Source organism: Aulonocara sp. 'chitande type north' Nkhata Bay, linkage group LG6, assembly GCF_057382095.1.
Source record: "Aulonocara sp. 'chitande type north' Nkhata Bay isolate Kocher_YH1m ecotype deep benthic linkage group LG6, A_spYH_male_GT1.1, whole genome shotgun sequence".
Classification (NCBI taxonomy): Eukaryota; Metazoa; Chordata; class Actinopteri; order Cichliformes; family Cichlidae; genus Aulonocara; species Aulonocara sp. 'chitande type north' Nkhata Bay.
In genome coordinates, this window is record NC_141349.1 from 33,548,132 (window position 1) to 33,567,532 (window position 19,401).

At 40.3% G+C, this 19,401-nt stretch overlaps 3 protein-coding genes and 1 long non-coding RNA gene across 8 annotated transcripts in view; 2 read left to right on the forward strand and 2 right to left on the reverse strand.

Annotated features, from left to right (window-relative positions):
* The window catches only part of LOC147328204 (uncharacterized), a 24,618-nt gene extending 20,406 nt beyond the window's left edge, over positions 1 to 4,212 (reverse strand). Inside the window, exons 1-4 of one of the 2 annotated variants that reach the window (XR_015129926.1) lie at positions 4,147 to 4,212; positions 3,934 to 4,043; positions 665 to 745; positions 426 to 570 (exon numbers count right to left, since the gene is read on the reverse strand). This is a non-coding gene — a long non-coding RNA (uncharacterized LOC147328204). Of the gene's footprint in view, positions 1 to 425; positions 571 to 664; positions 746 to 3,933; positions 4,044 to 4,146 lie in introns of those variants that run through there. The other variant, XR_015129925.1, reaches the window with a different exon arrangement.
* Positions 3,866 to 8,305, forward strand: hmox2a (heme oxygenase 2a). Of its 2 annotated transcripts, none has more exons than XM_086296427.1 (7): positions 3,866 to 4,016; positions 5,840 to 5,951; positions 6,069 to 6,186; positions 6,577 to 6,744; positions 6,891 to 7,214; positions 7,328 to 7,460; positions 7,759 to 8,305. In XM_086296427.1, the coding sequence occupies exons 2-7, from the start codon at positions 5,860 to 5,862 to the stop codon at positions 7,884 to 7,886; spliced, it is 963 nt and encodes a 320-aa protein (XP_086152553.1). In that variant the 5' UTR covers positions 3,866 to 4,016; positions 5,840 to 5,859; the 3' UTR covers positions 7,887 to 8,305. The 2 variants fall into 2 exon arrangements, with proteins under 2 accessions (XP_086152553.1, XP_086152554.1); XM_086296428.1 differs by lacking the exon at positions 3,866 to 4,016 and adding an exon at positions 4,413 to 4,473.
* Positions 8,306 to 10,930: 2,625 nt separating this feature from the next.
* On the reverse strand, positions 10,931 to 12,982 carry tmem186 (transmembrane protein 186). 2 transcript variants are annotated; one of them, XM_086296430.1, is made up of 2 exons: positions 12,906 to 12,982; positions 10,931 to 12,145 (listed from the first exon to the last, which is right to left on the reverse strand). In XM_086296430.1, exons 1-2 carry the CDS (start codon positions 12,906 to 12,908, stop codon positions 11,480 to 11,482), a joined length of 669 nt encoding a protein of 222 aa, XP_086152556.1. In that variant the 5' UTR covers positions 12,909 to 12,982; the 3' UTR covers positions 10,931 to 11,479. The 2 variants fall into 2 exon arrangements, with proteins under 2 accessions (XP_086152556.1, XP_086152555.1); XM_086296429.1 differs by lacking the exon at positions 12,906 to 12,982 and having other exon boundaries at positions 10,931 to 12,166.
* Positions 12,983 to 13,111: 129 nt separating this feature from the next.
* On the forward strand, positions 13,112 to 19,396 carry gde1 (glycerophosphodiester phosphodiesterase 1). Of its 2 annotated transcripts, none has more exons than XM_086296426.1 (7): positions 13,112 to 13,128; positions 13,382 to 13,701; positions 14,443 to 14,618; positions 16,251 to 16,356; positions 17,123 to 17,215; positions 18,358 to 18,569; positions 18,891 to 19,396. In XM_086296426.1, exons 2-7 carry the CDS (start codon positions 13,432 to 13,434, stop codon positions 19,036 to 19,038), a joined length of 1,005 nt encoding a protein of 334 aa, XP_086152552.1. In that variant the 5' UTR covers positions 13,112 to 13,128; positions 13,382 to 13,431; the 3' UTR covers positions 19,039 to 19,396. The 2 variants fall into 2 exon arrangements, with proteins under 2 accessions (XP_086152552.1, XP_086152551.1); XM_086296425.1 differs by lacking the exon at positions 13,112 to 13,128 and adding an exon at positions 13,137 to 13,264.
* Positions 19,397 to 19,401: the final 5 nt, after the last annotated feature.

The following is a 19,401-nucleotide window of genomic DNA, read 5'->3' on the forward strand; positions in this document are numbered from 1 at the left end:
CTTTTGTGTAATAAAGATCCAAAATGTTATGCCAAAAACAATCTGGAATGTGGTAAACAATATAGGGGCACGCACTACCCGCATGACACACGTGTGACTACGGGGTCTTGGCGTGGCTGGAAGTTCATCATAGTAGAGTCATGCAAACCCCAGGGAGCGATGGGCTTAGTTTAGCACCTACAGGGAGTTGTACAAACACGATAGTATCCAGGTTGCACTGTGGTAAATGCCTGCCTGGCACAACACAAGCCCCATTTGGCATACTCAGGCGTATTACACATCAGTTCAAAAAAGCTGTGCATGCCTTCCTATATATTGTTAATGACTAACGAATCAGAGAAAAGCAGCCAAAATATTCATAAACACAGGAAATTGTATTCAATCTAACAACAAAATCACTTGGGAGGCAATGGAGTCGAGGTCAGTGTAATATTGTTGATCATAGGAAGCTCGTCTCAGAGTGTTAACAATGACCAAACAAACAGAGGTGGGTCTGCAGTTGAACGCTTCGGATCAGGACAGCAACAAGTACAAGTGGGGCTTTCCTACAATCGAGTGGAGCTCCGGGGCCTGCTTCAAAACATGAAACAAGCGCTTCGAGCTGCCAGAATCCTTTTCAATACCCTGAGGTTTTTGCAAAGGAAAAAATTCCAATCGAGTATACCTTTGTTCCTTTGTTCATGTTCTCAAGTGTTCTTCTGGGAGCCCATAGGTGAACTGAGGGTGTTCTTTATCCAGGGTGTGACTGCAACCACAAAAGGTAGTTCCCATCTTAGACACATGTAGAGATTATCAAAACAGCAAATTAACCCAGCCAGAAGAGGAATATGACAAAAGCATGTTAACAATACATTTCCCATGGAATGTCGGGTGATGCAAGAGATGTGTTTATGACTTTGCATCTCTCAAATCCTGAAGAAGCAATAAAATAAGTAAATAGAATATTAAATAGTATAAAGCATAAAACTAACACTGGGGTTAGATATACTAAATTGAATTATAGTGTTTACATTCATAGTTTTTCACTGATGGATTTCGACATATTGTGCTGTTTTAGGAGCGTCTTTTGGCATTCTCTAGTTTTTTCTTGATTAGCCGCCCAGAGACAATAGGACATTTATTTTAAATCATGTTCTTCTAAAGTGAATCTTAATCTTAATTGATTCATTTCAAAAGAACACAACTTGATTAAAAGATCACACCGAGCTGTTCTATCAGTACAGAGCTGCTTAATTCATTTCCGGGAACACCAGAGAGGCGTCACATGGAGTCTAGTGACACCTGGCGGTGTAGACAATACACTACACTACACAAAAGGCTAGTGGTAAGTGGAGTTACATGTGCTCTTAGCAGAGGGGTTATGCTATGAAGGAACCTTTGCACAGCCAGGTTTTCTTTGCCTAAACTGGCTCGACAAAACTTCGAAGTCCAGTTGGAGATACGGTATCACCGTTATGAACTTTCTCTGTTAAGAAAGACTTTCTGTTGCATTTTTTTTTTCATTGGGGCAGAAAAAGATTAATGCTGCCTAAAATACTTAATCTTTGGATTTACCGAGGGGTAAAATAAACAGTTTAATTCAAATTATGTTATTCTCAATGCTGTTGTTTATTTTAAGGAGATTGCTGCACATTGCAGCTCTGAAACTTCAAATTTATACATTCAAACATCGCTGTTAATATAGTTTAATAAAGGAGATGTGGAAACTGCTTCAATTTGTCGCCATATGAAGATGAAATTGATTTTACTGATTGAACAGGTGTTCTTTGTGTGTTCTGTATTAACAAAGAAAAAGAAAGAGAGGAGGATGGATGGAGGACAGCTGGAGTCTGGAATCTGGAAGTACAGAGAATTACCACGGAGGAAATGAGGGCAGCTAAGAAGAGCTATGAGGATGAAGAGAGGAAAACTTGTTGGTACAGATGACAGAACTATAGAGGTATGGGAGATGTCTAGGAGAGAGGGCAGCTGGCTTTATAATGGAGTGAAGTGTGGTGCTGATTTTCAAGAACAAGGGTGATGTGCTGTAGGAATTACAAAGGGATAAAGTTGTTAAGGACTTTGCTGATAACAGAGGCTTGCAAAGAACACAACAGATGTGATGTTTGTTTAAGAGTGTTGATGGGGAAGTACAGGAGTTTGCTCCAAGTCAGGAGTTTCACTACAAATCTAGATATCAAAGATATTGTGACAAAGGAGGGATTGTGGTACTGTATGACAAAGTCAGGAGTGGCAGAGACATATTTGAGGGTGGTGCAGGCCATGTAAGAGAACAACAAGACACTAATGAGGTGTGTGGTAGGACTGAGAAATGGGTTCAAGGTGGGAGTGGGATTACTTGTCCACAAGTAAGGAGGAGAGTGCAACCACGGTGGTTTGGGTGGAAATAAATGTCAGGGCTGATATGTGACAAGGAAGATTTACAAGACGATGGATCATCTGCCTCGAGGCAGATGACGTTCTCCACAGCTTGTCCAGATGCTTTCACATCTTTCACAGGTGCTCAGGGTGTACCTGCTGTCATCTGTGAAAAGCACAGTGGTGCCAGTGGTGGATCTAACAATCCCACTATTCTATGGCAAATTCCAATCAGGCTCAGGCTCTTGAGACTGCACTGGAAGACACAGCGAACCTTCTGGAACGTGTCATATTAATGTGTCATCCTGGAGGAGTTGGACTACCTGTGCAACCTTTGCAATTCCAAGTATCGCCTTATGCTACTGTAACAGAGTCATAAATAACATTGTTATAATTACACAAAATGTGTTCTAAACCCCCAAACTTCTCCTTTTATACCTGACTTTTAGGACCTCCAAGCCTGTAGTTGTGTTCATTATCAGTTAGAGCCCCTCCTCATTCTTTTCTTCTTCTTTGGTGCAATACTATAAATACAGTGTACCCCTTTTGCCTCTCCCCTTTTTCTACAATTCCCCTGTGGGAGAGGTGGGTGTCATTTCTTTCCAGCACCTTAAAGCACACATAATTCATATTTAACCACCCTGATGTTTATGATTGCGATTTTAATTCAGTTATTGTCATTATTGAGCCTGTTTTTGTAAGATGTTATAAGTGTGTAGTATGTGTGTGTCATAAATGTGTTTTAGGCGCCATAAATGATAGCATGAATATGTATTCCTTGCTAGCTTGGGAGCTGTGGTGGGTTGAGCTAATCCTCTTCCCCACTGTCTGTATTTGGTCGTAGGAGCTGTAGTGGGCAAATTATTTACTTGGAGGTCTTTCTTTCTTTTACCTTTTTTATCAGGTATGTCAGATTTCATGTTGTTTTTGTTTTATCTTATGTCAAATATGTTACGTGTAAATGCATATTTTATGTTTAATGTAAAAATAAATGCCAGCCCTTTTTCTACAATGCCCCTGTGGGAGAGGAGCTGGAGTGGGCAAATTATTTACTTGGAGGTCTTTCTTTCTTTTACCTTTTTTATCAGACACAACGCAGAATCACACCGGTTACACTACCAGTAGTTACAGATGAAGACGGTAAAGAAAAAAAATGTCAGTGACCTCCACTTGTCAAACCATTCCTGTTTTGGGCATTGTCTGTTTGTTGCTGCTCTAATGCATCTGCTTTGAATTTCATTAACACCAAAGCAGCTGAAACTGCTAGTCTGCTATTTAGCTGACCAGATGAGTATCACAGAGGTTTAATTGACTGTATGCATTTTTGAACAGTGTATAAGTAGGCTAGAGTGTAAGTGCCATCATATAAACCTATCTTCAATTAAACCACAACCCACAGGAGCTAAACAAACAAATAACCGAAATACGTGACTAATACGTGACTAAATTTAAGCCGTTGTACATCAATAAGGATAAATACCAATCAAGAGTATCAAAACAACAAACGAACCTTTGATTGGTGTATAAGCTGAGGACTTAACCAATCAGAATGCACCTCAACTAAAGGGAACCCACCGATTGGTTTGTTGTCACGCGTGCCCCGTGAACGTTGAATCCTGCTGTTTGGGGACGAGCAGTGCAGGCGGTGTTGTGACAAGGTGAGTTAGCTTTTCATTGTCGTATCCCTAAAACATTGTAATAACACGCTGTTTGTGTTTGTGTTCACACACACAGAGCGGGTCTTTAACGTGTGAGCAGCACAGTGTAACTATAACGGTAGCTACTTACGAAACACACGTACGTGCAACGTCAGTTTTGTAACTGTTCCCTTCAGATGTCAGCTGTAGTGATGGGTCGTTCGCGAACGAAATGGCTCTTAGAGCCGGCTCTTTGACGTGAACGACGCGAGCCGGCTCCTTATCGCGAGCCGTCACGTGGTTTGTTTTTTTTTTTTTTTCTCTCAGCCTCTCTCTCGCACTTTTTTCCCGCTTCACTCTGCACGCGAGCCTTGTGCTTTACGCTGGGCAGAGGGGGGAGGGGCGGTAGTTACACTCAGTAGCACAGGAACAGAGCCAGAGAGAGAGAAAGAGAGGCAGGGACAACAACATTAGAAAGGTATAGTAATCATCCACAACTATTTTCGGTTGCAGATGATAAAGGATTGAGAAAGTTTATTCATGCAGGTCCATATGACAGAGAATGTGCATGTTCTTTTAGTTTTCATATTATAATTTATATTTAATTGTGTTGTGGTTTGCAGTGTTTTGTGTTCTTTTCACTTTAAATTTGTGAAAGGAAAAAGCTGAAAATTTAAATAGTTAAAACTTGAAATGTGAATAGTTGATTTTTATATTATATGATTTATTTATTACATTTTATGTGGAGTGAATAAATAAAAGTATATTTACGGTGGCCCCTAGAGACAAAGCACATACAAACTTCAAATCACGTACGAACTCTGAAGCATGTACAAACTCCAAAACATGTAAAAACACGTACAAACTCCAAAACACGTAAAAACACGTACAAACTCCGAAGCACGTAAAAACTCAGAAGCATATAAAAACTCAGAAGCACATAAAAACTCAAAACACGTACAAAAGACAACAGAAGTGCTCCAAGATGCTGGGCGCAGTGTTGAGCCTTTGTTATCTTGTGGCTACACAAGCCAGCAAGTACCAACGACCGGATTTGGTGTGTCGTAGTAACAGGTAAATGAACTTTTTTTTAAATTATTTGAATATATATATGAGTGCCTGTGTATAAATACACAAACAATACACACATGCTTTCAATTGTGTAATTTAAGTGATCTAGTAGCTCTGCTTTGGAATTTCAGTTCATGCTAGAAATGTGTTTTGGAGTTTGTACGTGTTTTGTCTCTAGGGGCCACCGCATATATTTATATATAAACATATATAAATAAAACCACTTGTTTTTATGTTAGTAATTCCTTTTGTGCATAATTTTATATTATTGTTAATAATAAATTAATTAAAGCAACAAAACAACCTGAAGAGCCGGTTCGGAGCCGAAAGAGCCGGCTCTTTTTAGTGAGCCGAACCGAAAGAGCCGGATCTCTAAAAAGAGCCGGAAATCCCATCACTAGTCAGCTGTGGCTATCGGCCTCTGTCTGTGAAATATTTCTCCCAAAACTAAGGTTTTTAAGAAGATGCGTTAAAGGGATAACACAGTAATTCCTTCACCTGGCGCTTGATCAGCTAACAGGGAAATGTGGTGCATTAAAGGACACAAACTGCTTTTGCTGTCACGTTAGAAAGTGATATTGTAACCTTGTAAACAGGCTGTTTAACCGTAACCGTATTAGGCTACACAAGCATATATATTTTTTACTTTAAATAAATAATTTTAACTGGTGACAAGTTGTTTATTTTGATGATTTAAATCTTTTCTTTTATTTCCTGCTCGTATTTGTTTGTCCTGTACATTTTTCTTTAAATATCTGCCTTTTCTTATTAAGGGCAAAATATAACGAGTATAATGGAAAACAAATTCCCACCAGAGCCCAACAGTGCCAAAAAAGGAAGGGCAATGATTGCTTTGGACGATGACAATGATGATGAAGTTCTCAGGTATGAAGAAAACAAAGTAAATAAGCAGCAATTTATCTTTGCTGCTATTTTGTCATTCAGATAAACGGCTAAGTGTTCTTTTGTGTTGCCCTTCCTGTCCGTTTCTGCTTCACCAAGTCCAACAGACCTGTCTGAGCTGTTGGCCGAGGGGACCAAGGAGGCCCACGACAGAGCAGAGAACTGCCAGTTTGTAAAAGATTTCCTCAGGGGACGCATTAAAAGAGAGCTGTTTAAGGTTTGATTTTTCACTATATAAAGGCAAGAATTAAGGCAGCTAAAGTTGTGAACCAGTGAAAGTAATGAACTACTGTACACAGGAGAGCGTCACACAAAGGTCTTCAGTTTGACCCTGTATATTGAAAGTGCTTAGAGACATAGGCCTACATTTGGTGTTGTCAGTGTGATAAAGTCTCGATCTATGCTTTGCCTTGGTTCTAAGGCATGATCAGAAAAATGCTGCCAAAGAAACTGGCAAAATGTGAGCTGTCTGGAACATCAGTTTATCAAATAAAATCATATTTCACCATTTAACTGTATATTATGTCTAACAGTTTCTGCTAGATGAAACACTTTATGTCTGACTCTGACCCACTTATTCTCCCCTCTTTCCTCCCTCTGCTGTCAGAGAGGCACAGCAGCTCTATATTTTGTCTACTCGGCTATGGAGGAGGAGATTGAGAAGAACAAAGACCATCATCATATCGCTCCAATCTATTTCCCCGTAGAGCTGCACCGGCGTGAGGCCCTGGCCCAGGACCTTGAGTATTTCTATGGAGAAGACTGGGAAAACCAGGTCAGTAGGAAGCATATGGAGGATAAATATGTCAGTCCCAGAGAATGCTGGTCTTTTCTGGCACTTAAGTTATGATTATACAGGTATCATCATCCCAAAAGCTGTATTTAATCAACTGGACTTTCACAGTTGTTCTCTCTCTTCAGATTAGCCTCTCTGCAGGCACCAAGCCTTATGTGGACCGCATCCATGAGGTGGGGGAGAAGGACCCAGTGTTGTTAGTGGCCCACTCCTACACCCGCTACATGGGTGATCTCTCAGGTGGACAGATCCTTAAGAAAGTGGCACAGAGGGCTTTAAAGCTCCCCTCAACAGGAGAAGGTCTCAATTTCTACCAGTTTGAGGGAATCCACAATCACAAAGGCTTCAAGCAGCTTTACCGAAGCAGGATGAATGAGCTGGAACTGGACGCTGAGACCAAAGACAGGATTGTGGAAGAATCTAATCAGGCTTTTGGCTTCAACATGATGGTGAGGAAACTGCTTATAGGAATTATACAATGTACAGCAATTTGCAAAAAGGTGCATTGTTTGAAAGATAAATTTAAAGTTAATAAATATTTAATTTTATTATTTACAAAAAGGTATTCACAGAACTTGAAGAGCTTGGAAAGACTATCAAAGAGGAGGTCCAAGATGCAGGGTTTGGACACAGTCATGCAGAGATGATGGAGGGTGGAGATATCAACAAGTGTCCATATTATGCAGCTAAAATGGGTAAGAAATGCATCCCCTTTACTGTATTTATGAAATTTTGTTTCTTGCATTTCATTCTGCAGATAGAAAGTTAAAAATTTGGTGCTCAGTTTGATAATAGTTTATAGACTTGCCTTTAAAAGATTGGACAGTGTCATCATGGACTTCAGTTAAAAGGGATCCTTTTAACTGTGGGATGTCTGAGTGCAAAGTGTCAGACCATTCATAGCTACAAAGTTACATGAAGTACCTAATTCAATTATCCTGTTTTTTTCCCTCCTTTTTTCTGTGTTCTCATCTTCATGTCTCCTCTGAACAGCTGTTAGTGGAAATCCTACGCATGCGTGCCAGTTAGCCATGACACTTCTCAGACATCCGCCCTGCCAGGTGGTTCTGGCTGCCTGGATGGCCGCCCTGGCTGGGTTTACTGCCTGGTACTTTATGTGACACAGCTTTCTACTTCAGAAACAGCTTATGTCGGTGAAAGAGCTTTTGCAGTGATGCAGTTGTTTGAAAAGCTATTTTATGATGCATGCACTTTGAGTTAAGCGACACTTTATGGATGTAGAAATATTAAATGCATACTCTTCTGTTATGTTATTAAAATGTTTTTGAACAGTTTTAGTGTTAAGGACTCTTATGAGAGTTGAACACTTGAGGCAAAGTAACCAACCAAGAGAGGACCTTGGTCAGGGAGGACTGTAAATATGCAATAGATTCTAAAAACATGTTTCCACTTTGTTATGGTGGAGTTTTTATTGTATACATTTAAAGATAAATACAGTAAGGTGTGCAAAGACAAAGGAAGAAAAATCTGTTTGAATTCCTTCTGAAGCAACTCAACATTAAAATATTTTGTGAACTAATTCTGTTCTTTGACTTTTTATTGGTCAATTGAAATGTTTAAAGATTTTTTTCTTTCTAATATAAATCGTTTCTTCAACATTTGCATCTGCTATGTTAAAATTCACCAATACTTTGTATGGATCAATTTCAAATCATGTTCTGTGACATGAAAAACATGAAGGAAGAGAAACAAACAAACAAACAAACAAATGTATAAAAGCAAGAGAAAGCCAACAATCCACCCCAAAGGCACATACTGATGAGTCAGATTAAACTGAGTGAGTGCTTATAAATCACGTATTGCGAGTGTTTCTATTGAGTTGATAGGATTGCTGCTGATGTGTAGAATTCACTGGAAACATCTCTGCAGAGTTTTAGGCTGAGAAAGTTCTTACAAATGAGTGTAACTGAAGACATTTGGATTTGAAGTGGACACAAATTTTAATGTTCATGTTTTTTTTACCTGAAACACCTGTTGTCAAAACGATCTCTACACACTTAACAGCTTTTGTGGAGCGTTCACTAACTGTGTATCAGGTGCACAAGAAGCCTTCATTAAGCAGGATGTAACTAAGCTTTGAGCTCAATCGTCATGGTCAAACTGACGGGAATGTTTTTGGAGTTTTGAAGGTTTTTGATGCAAAAAGATCCCTAAAGTTCAAACAATTCATTTTGCACACACCATGAATTTTTAAACCGTTTTTGGAAATTTGTTTCCCCCTTACACAATGAGAAATGAATTCAGCATATGCATTATTTCAGTTTTCATTAAAGATCTTGAGTTCTTGCAAGCACGAGACACACTTCTCCAAACTTTTCTGAAGTCAGCGATTTTAAAGGATTGCATTTTTGTCATTTCATTTCACCCTGAGACTGAAGCAGATTGGTCTGCTTTTCAGAATCAGAATCAGAATGGGGTTTATTGCCAAATGTTGAGCAGGTTTACAACATTAGGAAATTGCTGCGGTGCTTCAGTGCAAACATAGTGTCATAAATAGCACTTAAATAGACATGGAAAAAAATAAAAGTAGGGATAAGAATTAAAAGTGCTACGTGGAAAGATATGTGCATGAGATATACATGAGATATATACATGAGAATAAGAATTAAGAGTGCTACGTTGAAAGATATATACATGAGTGCAGGTGGTGATCAGTGCCAAACATGGAATGATGCAGTGACACAGCGTAGGGTCATGTGTTAGTGGTGGGAACAGTCATATGGTTATTGTTCATGTGTCCAACAGCAGAGGGGAAGAAACTGTTCTTATGGCGAGAGGTTCTGGTGCGAATGGACCGGAGCCTCCTGCCTGAGGGGAGCAGGTCAAACAGACTGTGTCCAGGGTGAGAAGGGTCAGCTGAGATCCGAGCTGCACGCCGCAATGTCCTGGAGGTGTACAGGTCCTGCAAAGATGGGAGTCTGCAGCCAATCACCTTCTCAGCAGAGCGCACAACACGCTGCAGTCTCTGTTTGTCCCTGATAGTGGCTCCAGCGTACCACACGGTGATGGAGGAGGTGAGGATGGACTCGATGATTGCAGTGTAGAACTGCATCATCGTCCGTGTTGGCAGGTTGAATTTCTTCAGCTGCCTCAGGAAGTACATCCTCTGCTGGGCTTTCTTGATGACGGAGGTGATGGTGGGCTCCCACTTCAGGTCCTGGGTGATGGTGGTACCCAGGAAGCGGAATGAGTCCACAGAGGTGATGGGGGTGTCAGTCAGGATGATGGGGGGGAGTGGAGCTGTGTGCTTCCTGAAGTCCACAATAATCTCCACTGTCTTCTGGGCATTCAGCACCAGGTTGTTGTGGCTGCACCAGGACACCAGACGTTTCACCAATATCCATTTACTTTGTCTACATTTAGTCCTTCTGAAACACAAAACATGTCGTGTTTTTCATCCACCATCACATTCACCAGACAAACCGTGCCTCTCTTCTGCTCTGTTCTAATATTATGAATACAATCGTTATCCAAATGATTTGCAAATTTCATGATTGTTTAATTTTTGTCACAGTACAAAAAATAATCCAATCAATCTGGAACTGTCAAGATATGTCAGTCTGGACCGAAGTGGTTAACCAACGTTACATTCACAGACCTCCACATGTGGCTAGCTCTGCTAACGCTGCAATTTTGAACTTCTAGACAAACTAAAATCGGTCCAGGTCCATAATAACAGCGTGAAAGCTGTTCTTTCATGAGACACGTAGAGTCACATGTTTTTTGTTTTGTCTTTTTCAAAGAGGAAATAAAAAGCTTTGTGAAGCTGTGGCCATATGTGGCAATATGTCCATGATACATGTTTGTGCAGTGCTTTTCTACTGTTTCTGAGAACTCGGAAAACATTTATAAAAGCTCTTTATCTATGATACACACGCCTTCATATTTGCAAATCACTTTGACATGAGCCAAGAAACCTGGATCAAATCACCAGCTGGTAGTTAACCCGCTCTACTTCTATTTCTGGATGTCAGAAAACATCTTAACCAAGATAGAACTGAAAACTCACAGGTTCTTAAAAACTCAGCAAGAGAAACTGGTCCCAAAGTGACATTTCTTTGAACCAAACCTGAGGCAAAATGTGTGAATAATTCCCTGTTTCTACAGCCAGGATGCCCCAACCCTAGCCCAGTCAAAAACAATGTTGAAGAATACTTTCTTTAATGCATTTTACACAATAACAGAGTTTTTAGGTTTACACTTTAACCTAACACACAAAAAAAATCAACATCAGGAGGGGACAAATTCTTTGGAGCTTGCAGCAAAAAGGACATGTGGAGCTATCCTATCATGGTCTGATGATGCAACATGACTATTCGGACAATGTTAGGCCAATCTCACCTGATCTTTTATTTCAGCTGCATACATAGTCACCATTTAGTAAACAACTGTTAACCTACCACAGTCCAGATTTTTTTTTTTTTTTTTTTTTAAATGCAATCTTAGTTCTCAACCTTAATTAAGATTAAAAAAATAATAATAATAATAATAAACCAGTAATTTATCAACTGTGGATGATTCAGATCTATGTCAGCTAAAATATCTTAGATATAAAATATAACAGCAAGCGTCCTCCACTGTATAATGTGTTTTCATTTAGAATATTGTTCATGGACAATAGATGCATCTCTTAATATGTTATGTTTTCATAATACTATTCAGAATACCTCACATTTTTTTTCTAAACAAATAATCATTTTAAACTTCCAAACACCTTTTTAAAAGCCTGTTCATCCACCACACGTCCAAAATGAGTAGAGAAATACAGAGTCTCCTGACTGCTGTATCTCTTAAATTTCAGTATGGTCTCATTTACGGAGTCCCCTGTGTCTCCAATGGTCATGACATCTGACACCGGCAGGTACATATCGTGGCGCTTTCCCCAGAAAGTGAGGTGGGACACTTTGAGGGTGGTCTGAGACGGATCCAGATACATCATTCCCACCACCCTTCTGAAGAAGTAACTGGCAGTATACAGCATAGCACCAGCAAACAGAGCTATCCCTGTCGTGTAGCTGACAAGAAAGGTGGAGGCAGCTCCCTGAAAGTAGAGGACGTACACCGGGGGCAAGATGACCACAGTTATTGCAGTTTGGAGGAGTTTGAGCCTGGACACAGCTCTAAGGAGCTTAATGTATGGCAGGGTGTAAATCATAGTGTACTTCTCTGTGGACACATCCGAGTATTTAACAAAGGCTGTGATTTTGGGGATAACAGGTCCATGTAGGTGTTGCTGAATTGGCCTGAGACTTGGTGAACAAGGCTGCAAACTGGAAGGTGTTCGAGCTGCGGGCAGACTTGATCCTCTGGTGAAGGACAGGACGTGGGGAGTTAATCTGCACCGGAGAAGTGACCTGATCTGTAGAAAGATAAATGACATCAAACAGATAAATTCAACATGACATGTTTGGAGACAAAACTGTTATTATGTTGATGATATAGAATATAGAATATTTGATTAGCTAACATCTATGAGAACAAACTGACTACACCACTTAATAAAATAACTCCTGGATCAGCCAACTGATGCATCAAAAATTAACTTTAACACAAACCAAGACAAAACGTACACAAACACCTTAGACTAGATCCCCGTTAACAAAATAACTTTAAAAAATAAGTTTAAAAAAACTGCAAATTCTCTGTCAGTATTTCCTAACATAGTTCATCAATACTGTACATATGGTCTTTAACAATAAAGCTGGCTTTGATCTTGCAAACCTTCCCCGTCACTCTTGCTGCTATCCTCCCGTCATATATCACCTCTGGCCTTCATCTCCACCCACTCCACCCTGTCTGTACTCTCTACTTCACTTATTTTGTGCACTGTACGTTGTTATTGCAGTAATATACAAAATATAATATTGTGCAGTTGCTTAAAAAAATACAAGTGGTATACCCAGACGAACACTTGCAGTATATGTACAGCAGCTGTTGTGTAGCCGCTGTGTGGAATAAAACAACCTGAAGGTGCACATGTCTTGACTGAGCTGTCACCAATGACTGTAGAAAACACACAGCCCTGGCACAGCACTAATGACCTTCTGTGGCTAAAAATTAATCTTACTGATAATAAAAGTCAATGCTGGATAAGAGTTTGGATATAAAACGAGGCTTACCATGATCAGAGACCGGCTAAATGAAAGAAAAATGCAAAAACAAGAAAGATGGATCACCAAATGATATGAATGGGCGCTAACAGGAAGCAGTTATGCGGTGCAACCCGGATGTGCTCACCTTTAACGTCTCGGGGGTTTTTTGTTAATGTTTATTTAACTTTTTTTTATGTTGTTCCGAGACATCCTGTGAGAAAGCTGTCAATCATCGCTCTGTGACAGCTCAGTAAGAATAATAATTACAATTTTATTATAATTTTGAATACATCAAATTCATTTTGAGGATGTTAGCTTAAATGCGGAAGCATCCACCGGGAAGCGTAAATCAGCAGTTCTCTTCGAGTCACGGGGACTGTCTCTCGGTAATGAGTGTTTTATCGCCGGGCAAAACATGTTCTTATCTCATTTAGGTCGTTTAAAGAAACTAAAATTAGGACAGTAAACGTCCCACACCTTAAATGCGGAACATTTCCTGCCAGGTGCTATCTTCTGCTGTGGGACAGGTGGAGAAGACAAAAAGAGGACAACGATGCTCCAGCTAGGAGATGAAGCCACGCTGTACTCCCTTATCTTCGTGGGGATCCTGCTGGGGACCCGAAGCCCGGTGTGGACAGTGATCATCACCGCCTCCCTCTATCTCTTTCTAGCAATGTTCCGCTTCCCACAGGTACCGTCCAGCCGAACCCAGAAGGTACTCCACCCAGTCAAGGGCACGGCGGGCACGGGCAAGGTGTCGGTGATCGCTCACCGGGGCGGCGGGCACGATGCACCGGAGAACACGATAGCATCTATCTTAGAGGTGAGAGAATGAGGTGGGGAGGGTTTTGGAGCGATTATCCTTCATTTGCCCTTTTTTGTTATGGCCGAGGTTGCAAGGGGAACTACTGCGACGTCTTTAACTTCTGGTATTCACGCCCAGTTTGTATCTGGACAACTTACCAGCACAGAGAACATGCATTTTAAGGCCACCACTCTTCCAGCAGCACCTTGTATCACAATGTTATCAGCCAGTTCCCAACTAGCCAGCCTCGTTTAACTAATCTGCATGTTGAGATAAAGTAAAGATGTGTGAGTAATAATTAATCTAATAGCATCTGGATATGAGTAGTCCCATGTATTGGTTTTAATTTATACAAATAAAGATACCGAATACAGACCACATGCTTATATCAGGTGTATATGAGGTGCGAGTGTTCTGAGCTAGAAATTTGCAAGTCAAAAATACACCTGCTAGTGCTTTTTAGTGTACAGACTTTGTTGCAATGGTGTACACTTTCGAAGAGTATTTCTTAACTGTGATATACCCCCATTTATAGGTCAACACATAGAGAACAGATATACTCAGTTTGCTAGTCAAGTAAAATTTTCTTCAGATGGATCATGGCTTTATGGCTAATTTTGTTGTATAGTAGTTGCAAATTAAGCTGCAAAGTTCATAAGGAAGGTAGGAATGACTTTTGGGTTTTAGGGCAGATTTGTGATCACCAACTCCATCTGAAAAAACATCAAGTGCAGACAAAAATTGTCTGTTCTGTTGTAGGCCAGTAAGAATGGGGCGACTGGTGTGGAATTGGACCTGGAGTTCTCAGCAGATGGCGTCCCAATACTGATGCATGATGAGACCGTGGACCGAACCACCAGTGGGTCAGGATTCCTCAGCAAGATGAAAATGTCAGAGCTGGCTAAACTGGATGCAGCTGCTAAACATCGACTCAGGTAAGAAAGAAGCGTATAGTCAGGAAGGCGCAAACAAAGCACACGGTAGTGAGGTGCTTTAATGTGATACAGGTTCTTCCACACTAATATACTAGCAGGTTTAAACATCCACTGAAATAAGGTAGTTTTCCCCTCGAAGGGAGGACGTATGTAATCCGCTCAGTTTGTCTGTTTGTTAGCGGTCTAGCGTACACAGAAGCCACAACACAAGATTTAATTTTTAATTTTATTTTGATCAATTTGAGGTTACACCAAATGTGAAATTCAGTAAAAACTTTGTTATCCACAATTTATAATCTGTCTTTAAACTTTAAAGCAATATACAAGGCATTGTTAGAAATGAGTACCTAGGTGGTCGAGCATTTCACCTTGGCCTTCACTGCGCATGGAGAGAGCTGTACAACACAGTTTTTTTTTTTTTCAATGTGACGCCATATGATGTCACAATGACGGCATAAAGTTTTGCAAAATCACACACTGGATGATTATATCTTATCTTAAAGTTGTTACAGCTTATCAATGCCAAAGCTTTCAGCCAGTTCTGCTCCAATCATATGGGTAAAGATAACAAAATACACAGATTCTAGTGTGTAATGTTTCAAGGTCAAAAGTCAGGGTCACACAAATAAGAAAATATTTCAGTTTCTACTGGATCATATCCAACGTTTAAAGTAATATATTAGTCACTGGGGGGCGTATGCATTTTTTAAACTTTAACTTAAATGACTTTACAATAACACAGAAATATAAAAATTATATACTACCATATTAACAATGCTCACTATTCCAACCAATTTGTGCACTGTACCACTGGCAGCAAAACACCCCCGGAGCATGATGCTACCTACCACCATGCTTGACAGATAGTACAGTGTTCTTAGGTTTGAAAGCTTCTCCGTCACTCCTACAAACACATCTCTTGGCATTGTAACCAAAGAGCTCAATCTTTGTCTAATCAGACCATAAAACTTTTGTTTTGAAGGCTTTTGGTTTATCCATGTGGACAGCTGCAAATTGCAGTTGAGCTTGAAGGTGTCAATTTTGGAGCAGTGTCTTCTTTCTTAGTCAGCTCCCTCTCAGTCTATGCTTCACTGTGACACTGGTATTCCAGCAGTTTCCAGTTCATGACAGGTTTGAGCCTCAGTGGTTCCTGGGTTATTTCCTCTCATCTAAGATGGACTGTGTGTGTCTTTGTCCAGACCTTGGCAAAGTGGTTACACATCTGAATAATTCATGCTTATGTATAAGCGTTTTAAACGAATAATTTCAGACTCTTAACAAGAAGTTCATAGGTTTTTGCTTACACAAACCCCAAATTAACCCATTTACACACATGTTCAAATAATACTTTCTCTATGACAGTTTGATTGTGCTGTGTTAGATAAACACTATTTTGCCCGAGGACGGCATGTAGATTGGATGTGCCAAGGATCAAATATCTAACTGAAAGATATAGCCCAGGGAAATATCGGAGCAGGTAAACGGCGGAGAACCGGAAACTTATGCTAGATAAGAGTGAACGAGTATATAAGTAACTTTGGCAAACTGTGTAGTGAGACGTATGAAAGATCACTGGCACAATATAAAAAGAAATCCAGTTAAAACGAGCCTTACTTGTTTTATTTCCACCAGGGACAAGTTTGCAGGAGAGAAGATCCCCACCCTGGAGGAGGCAGTGGAGGAATGCATCAAACTGCAGCTAACCATCTACTTTGATGTCAAAGGTCATCCAGATGAGGTAACGCCAACAAAACTGCCTGCATAACTGAGAGATTGCACATCATCATCGTCACAGTTTGCCCGTGTTGATTTTAGTGATGGCTTGATACAAACTGATCACAAGTCTGCCAGTTCTACTTTTTTATTCATTACCAATAGAATGGCACTATAATACATGTCACCACTCTATTAGTTACACAAAACTAATCATTAAAATTAGTTGTGGCAAGCCAGAGTCATACCGGGGAATATCCAGAGAAGAGAAACACTACTAACGCTGACGCACTTTAAGACGTCCAGAACACATGTTCCAGGTTTGTCTGTACTCAAACAAATAACAAACCCCTAAAACGCACACGGACACACACACACAGCTTCTCACAGATTGAGGACAGCACCACTGATAAGCAATGTTTTGTTTGTGTGGTAACATTGTGCATGCTGTTAGACGTTCCTTGTTTGTTTGCTCTTTAACAACCAAATGTAACTTTGTTTGTGTTGGCAACATAAAAACTGAGCCAGGGGCAGTAGTCTCTTAGCTTAAAGTTAGGGTATTCACTCAACTCCTTAAGTGCAGCATTTGCACGTTTTTAAGGAAGGGAAAGCTGCAGTTGTGGTTGGAGGCTCACGTACTGACATTTATGATTTGCGGGCCCGTATGCCTGTGCATACACAGCTGCTAGTTACCACCTAGTGGTCGGAGAGGAACACCCACAAGCAAAAACATTAAATCTGCAAACAGCTGAATGACCTACGATAACCATTTGTTTCTTCTTCCTACTCAGGCAGCCGCAGCTCTAAAGGAATTGTATAAGAAATATCCGGTCCTCTACAACAGCAGCATTGTCTGCTCCTTCGAGCCCAAAGTCATCTACAGGGTAAGACGGCTCATATCTGAAGAGTTTAAAGCTTAGTTCATGTCAGTAAACACACTATTTTTTCAGGGGGGATTTTTCTCTGTGGTTTTCTTCATACGATCTAGTCCAACTAGAGGAAAATTACAATTTAGAAGAAAATACACCGAGGTAAACTAATATGTAGTATAAAGAATCAAATTCCAGACATGAAGAGTTTCTGGTGACTGTCAGGTCACGTAGCACCGTTTGTTCCCAAAGGGGTAATTTCAACGCTGCAATTACACACCCTTAAAAAGTACAAAAGATAAAGATGCACAAAGTTCAGACAGTTTGGCTGCACACAGTGAAACAAAAAAAACACAAGAAGAAATGTAGAAACAAGTTTGTGTGGGTCAGCTTATCTTATTTATCCTACATTAATTAACTTCTGCTATAAACTAGAAGTTCAAAGTTCTCTATGCATGATTATGAACCCTGACCACTTTCAGAACTTTTTTTTTATTTTATTTTTTTAAAACTTGCAGCACATTGGCAACGTGGTTAACGCTGTTGCCTCATAGTATGAAGGTCCTGGGTCCAAATCAAGCATTTGGCCCGGGCCTTTCTGTGTGGAGTTGGCATTTTCTTCCCATGTCTCTGTGGGTTCTCTCTGAGTACTCTGGCTTCCTACCATAGTTTTTGGGGTAGGTTAATTGCTGATTCTAAATTGGCCGTAGGTGTGGATGTAAGTATTCCTCTGTGTTAGCAGTGCGACAGGCTGGAGACCTGTCCAGGGTGTGCAGGGTGGCAGCCGTTACAGGCTCCAGCCGCTCCGCAACCCTGAGTAGGATAAGCGGATATCTGTGTGTTACACTTTGCACCTCCTAGACACATTTAGGTGATGGATTGCAAGACTAATTAAATAGTATGAGCACACAGCTCTTGGTTCCTATTTTCATTCATTTGTTACCAATTAAAGTGAACGCTAAGATGACCTGACATCAGCTGACATGTGGCTCAAAGTAGTTTACAGTTTTAATTGTAGTTATTTTTGCACAGTCTAAGAGTTAAGTTAAAAACATATTGTAATAAATAGTGTTGACTCAGAAAGAGTGGGGAAACAAATACACAAATTGCTTTCTAACAAAACAGCATGCTAATGTTCACCAACACTTTGTGTCTAGATGAGACAGAGTGACCCAGATGTGGTCACGGCACTGACCCACCGGCCTTGGAGCCTGAGCCGGTTCGGGGACGGTGCCCCACGTTTTTCATCGCTGTGGAAACATCACTGGATGACTGTCATGGACATCTTGTTGGACTGGGCACACCATAATGTTTTGTGGAAGCTCTGTGGCGTTTCGGCGTTCCTGATACAGAAGAACTTTGTCTCACAGTGAGTTTTGTAGCTGGAACATACAGTGATATATTCTATATATGCGTTAGATTTCATTAGAATACAGATGTGTTAGAGGTACATTTCAATGGCACTGCTAACTGTCTTATTCCATGCTCGGGTTTATTGTTGTGGATCATCAATAGGAGGAAATCTAAACATTACATATATTTGTATATATTAAGTATCTCACTTTTACATTTATTTTTTTTAAGTTATACCAAAAAAGTTATCGTTGCTTTGTACTCATCCTTAAAAAGTTCTTTTTGGGTCATTCAGACCAGATGAACATCACTCACCGATTGTGTGTCCTGTCTGCAGGGACTATGTGCAGTACTGGGCCCAGAGGGGTGTCGAGGTTGTAGCCTGGACCGTCAACACACAAATAGAGAAGGAGTATTACCAGGAGGTGCTAAAAGTCAACTACATCACAGACAGCATGGTGGAAGACTGTGACCCTCATTACTGACGTACACATAAATCCACTCCACAAAATGTTGGCATTTATTAAAGATAAAAGAAACTGTCACCCATATGTAAGCTCAAGCAAGAGATCATATACTCCTTTTATTTCCAAGAAGACTGTTTTTCTATGGGTGTATGTTTCCTGAAGAATTTTAACTGGGCGCCATAACAAAATACAAAGTAACAGATTTTATTACGACTAAATCACTTTAATAATGAATAATGATGAACTCGCCTGTTATATTTACAGACTTGTTAATGCAAGGTGCTGGTAATATGTGTCTATAATAGACCTGCAGCAACATGATGTATTCATCCACTCAGGACTACATTGGGGGTTTTGGGGGGGGGGGTTTGTTTGTTTGTT

Bases quoted from the DNA above. Each gene is read 5' to 3' on its own strand.
- hmox2a (XM_086296427.1), top strand. From the start codon at position 5,860: ATGGAAAACAAATTCCCACCAGAGCCCAACAGTGCCAAAAAAGGAAGG. The intron at 6,745-6,890 runs GTCAGTAGGAAG...CTCTCTCTTCAG, and splicing joins GAGAAGACTGGGAAAACCAG to ATTAGCCTCTCTGCAGGCAC. The intron at 7,215-7,327 runs GTGAGGAAACTG...ATTTACAAAAAG, and splicing joins CTTTTGGCTTCAACATGATG to GTATTCACAGAACTTGAAGA.
- gde1 (XM_086296426.1), top strand. From the start codon at position 13,432: ATGCTCCAGCTAGGAGATGAAGCCACGCTGTACTCCCTTATCTTCGTG. The intron at 14,619-16,250 runs GTAAGAAAGAAG...TATTTCCACCAG, and splicing joins GCTGCTAAACATCGACTCAG to GGACAAGTTTGCAGGAGAGA. The intron at 16,357-17,122 runs GTAACGCCAACA...CTTCCTACTCAG, and splicing joins TCAAAGGTCATCCAGATGAG to GCAGCCGCAGCTCTAAAGGA.
- tmem186 (XM_086296429.1), bottom strand. From the start codon at position 12,166: ATGTCATTTATCTTTCTACAGATCAGGTCACTTCTCCGGTGCAGATTA.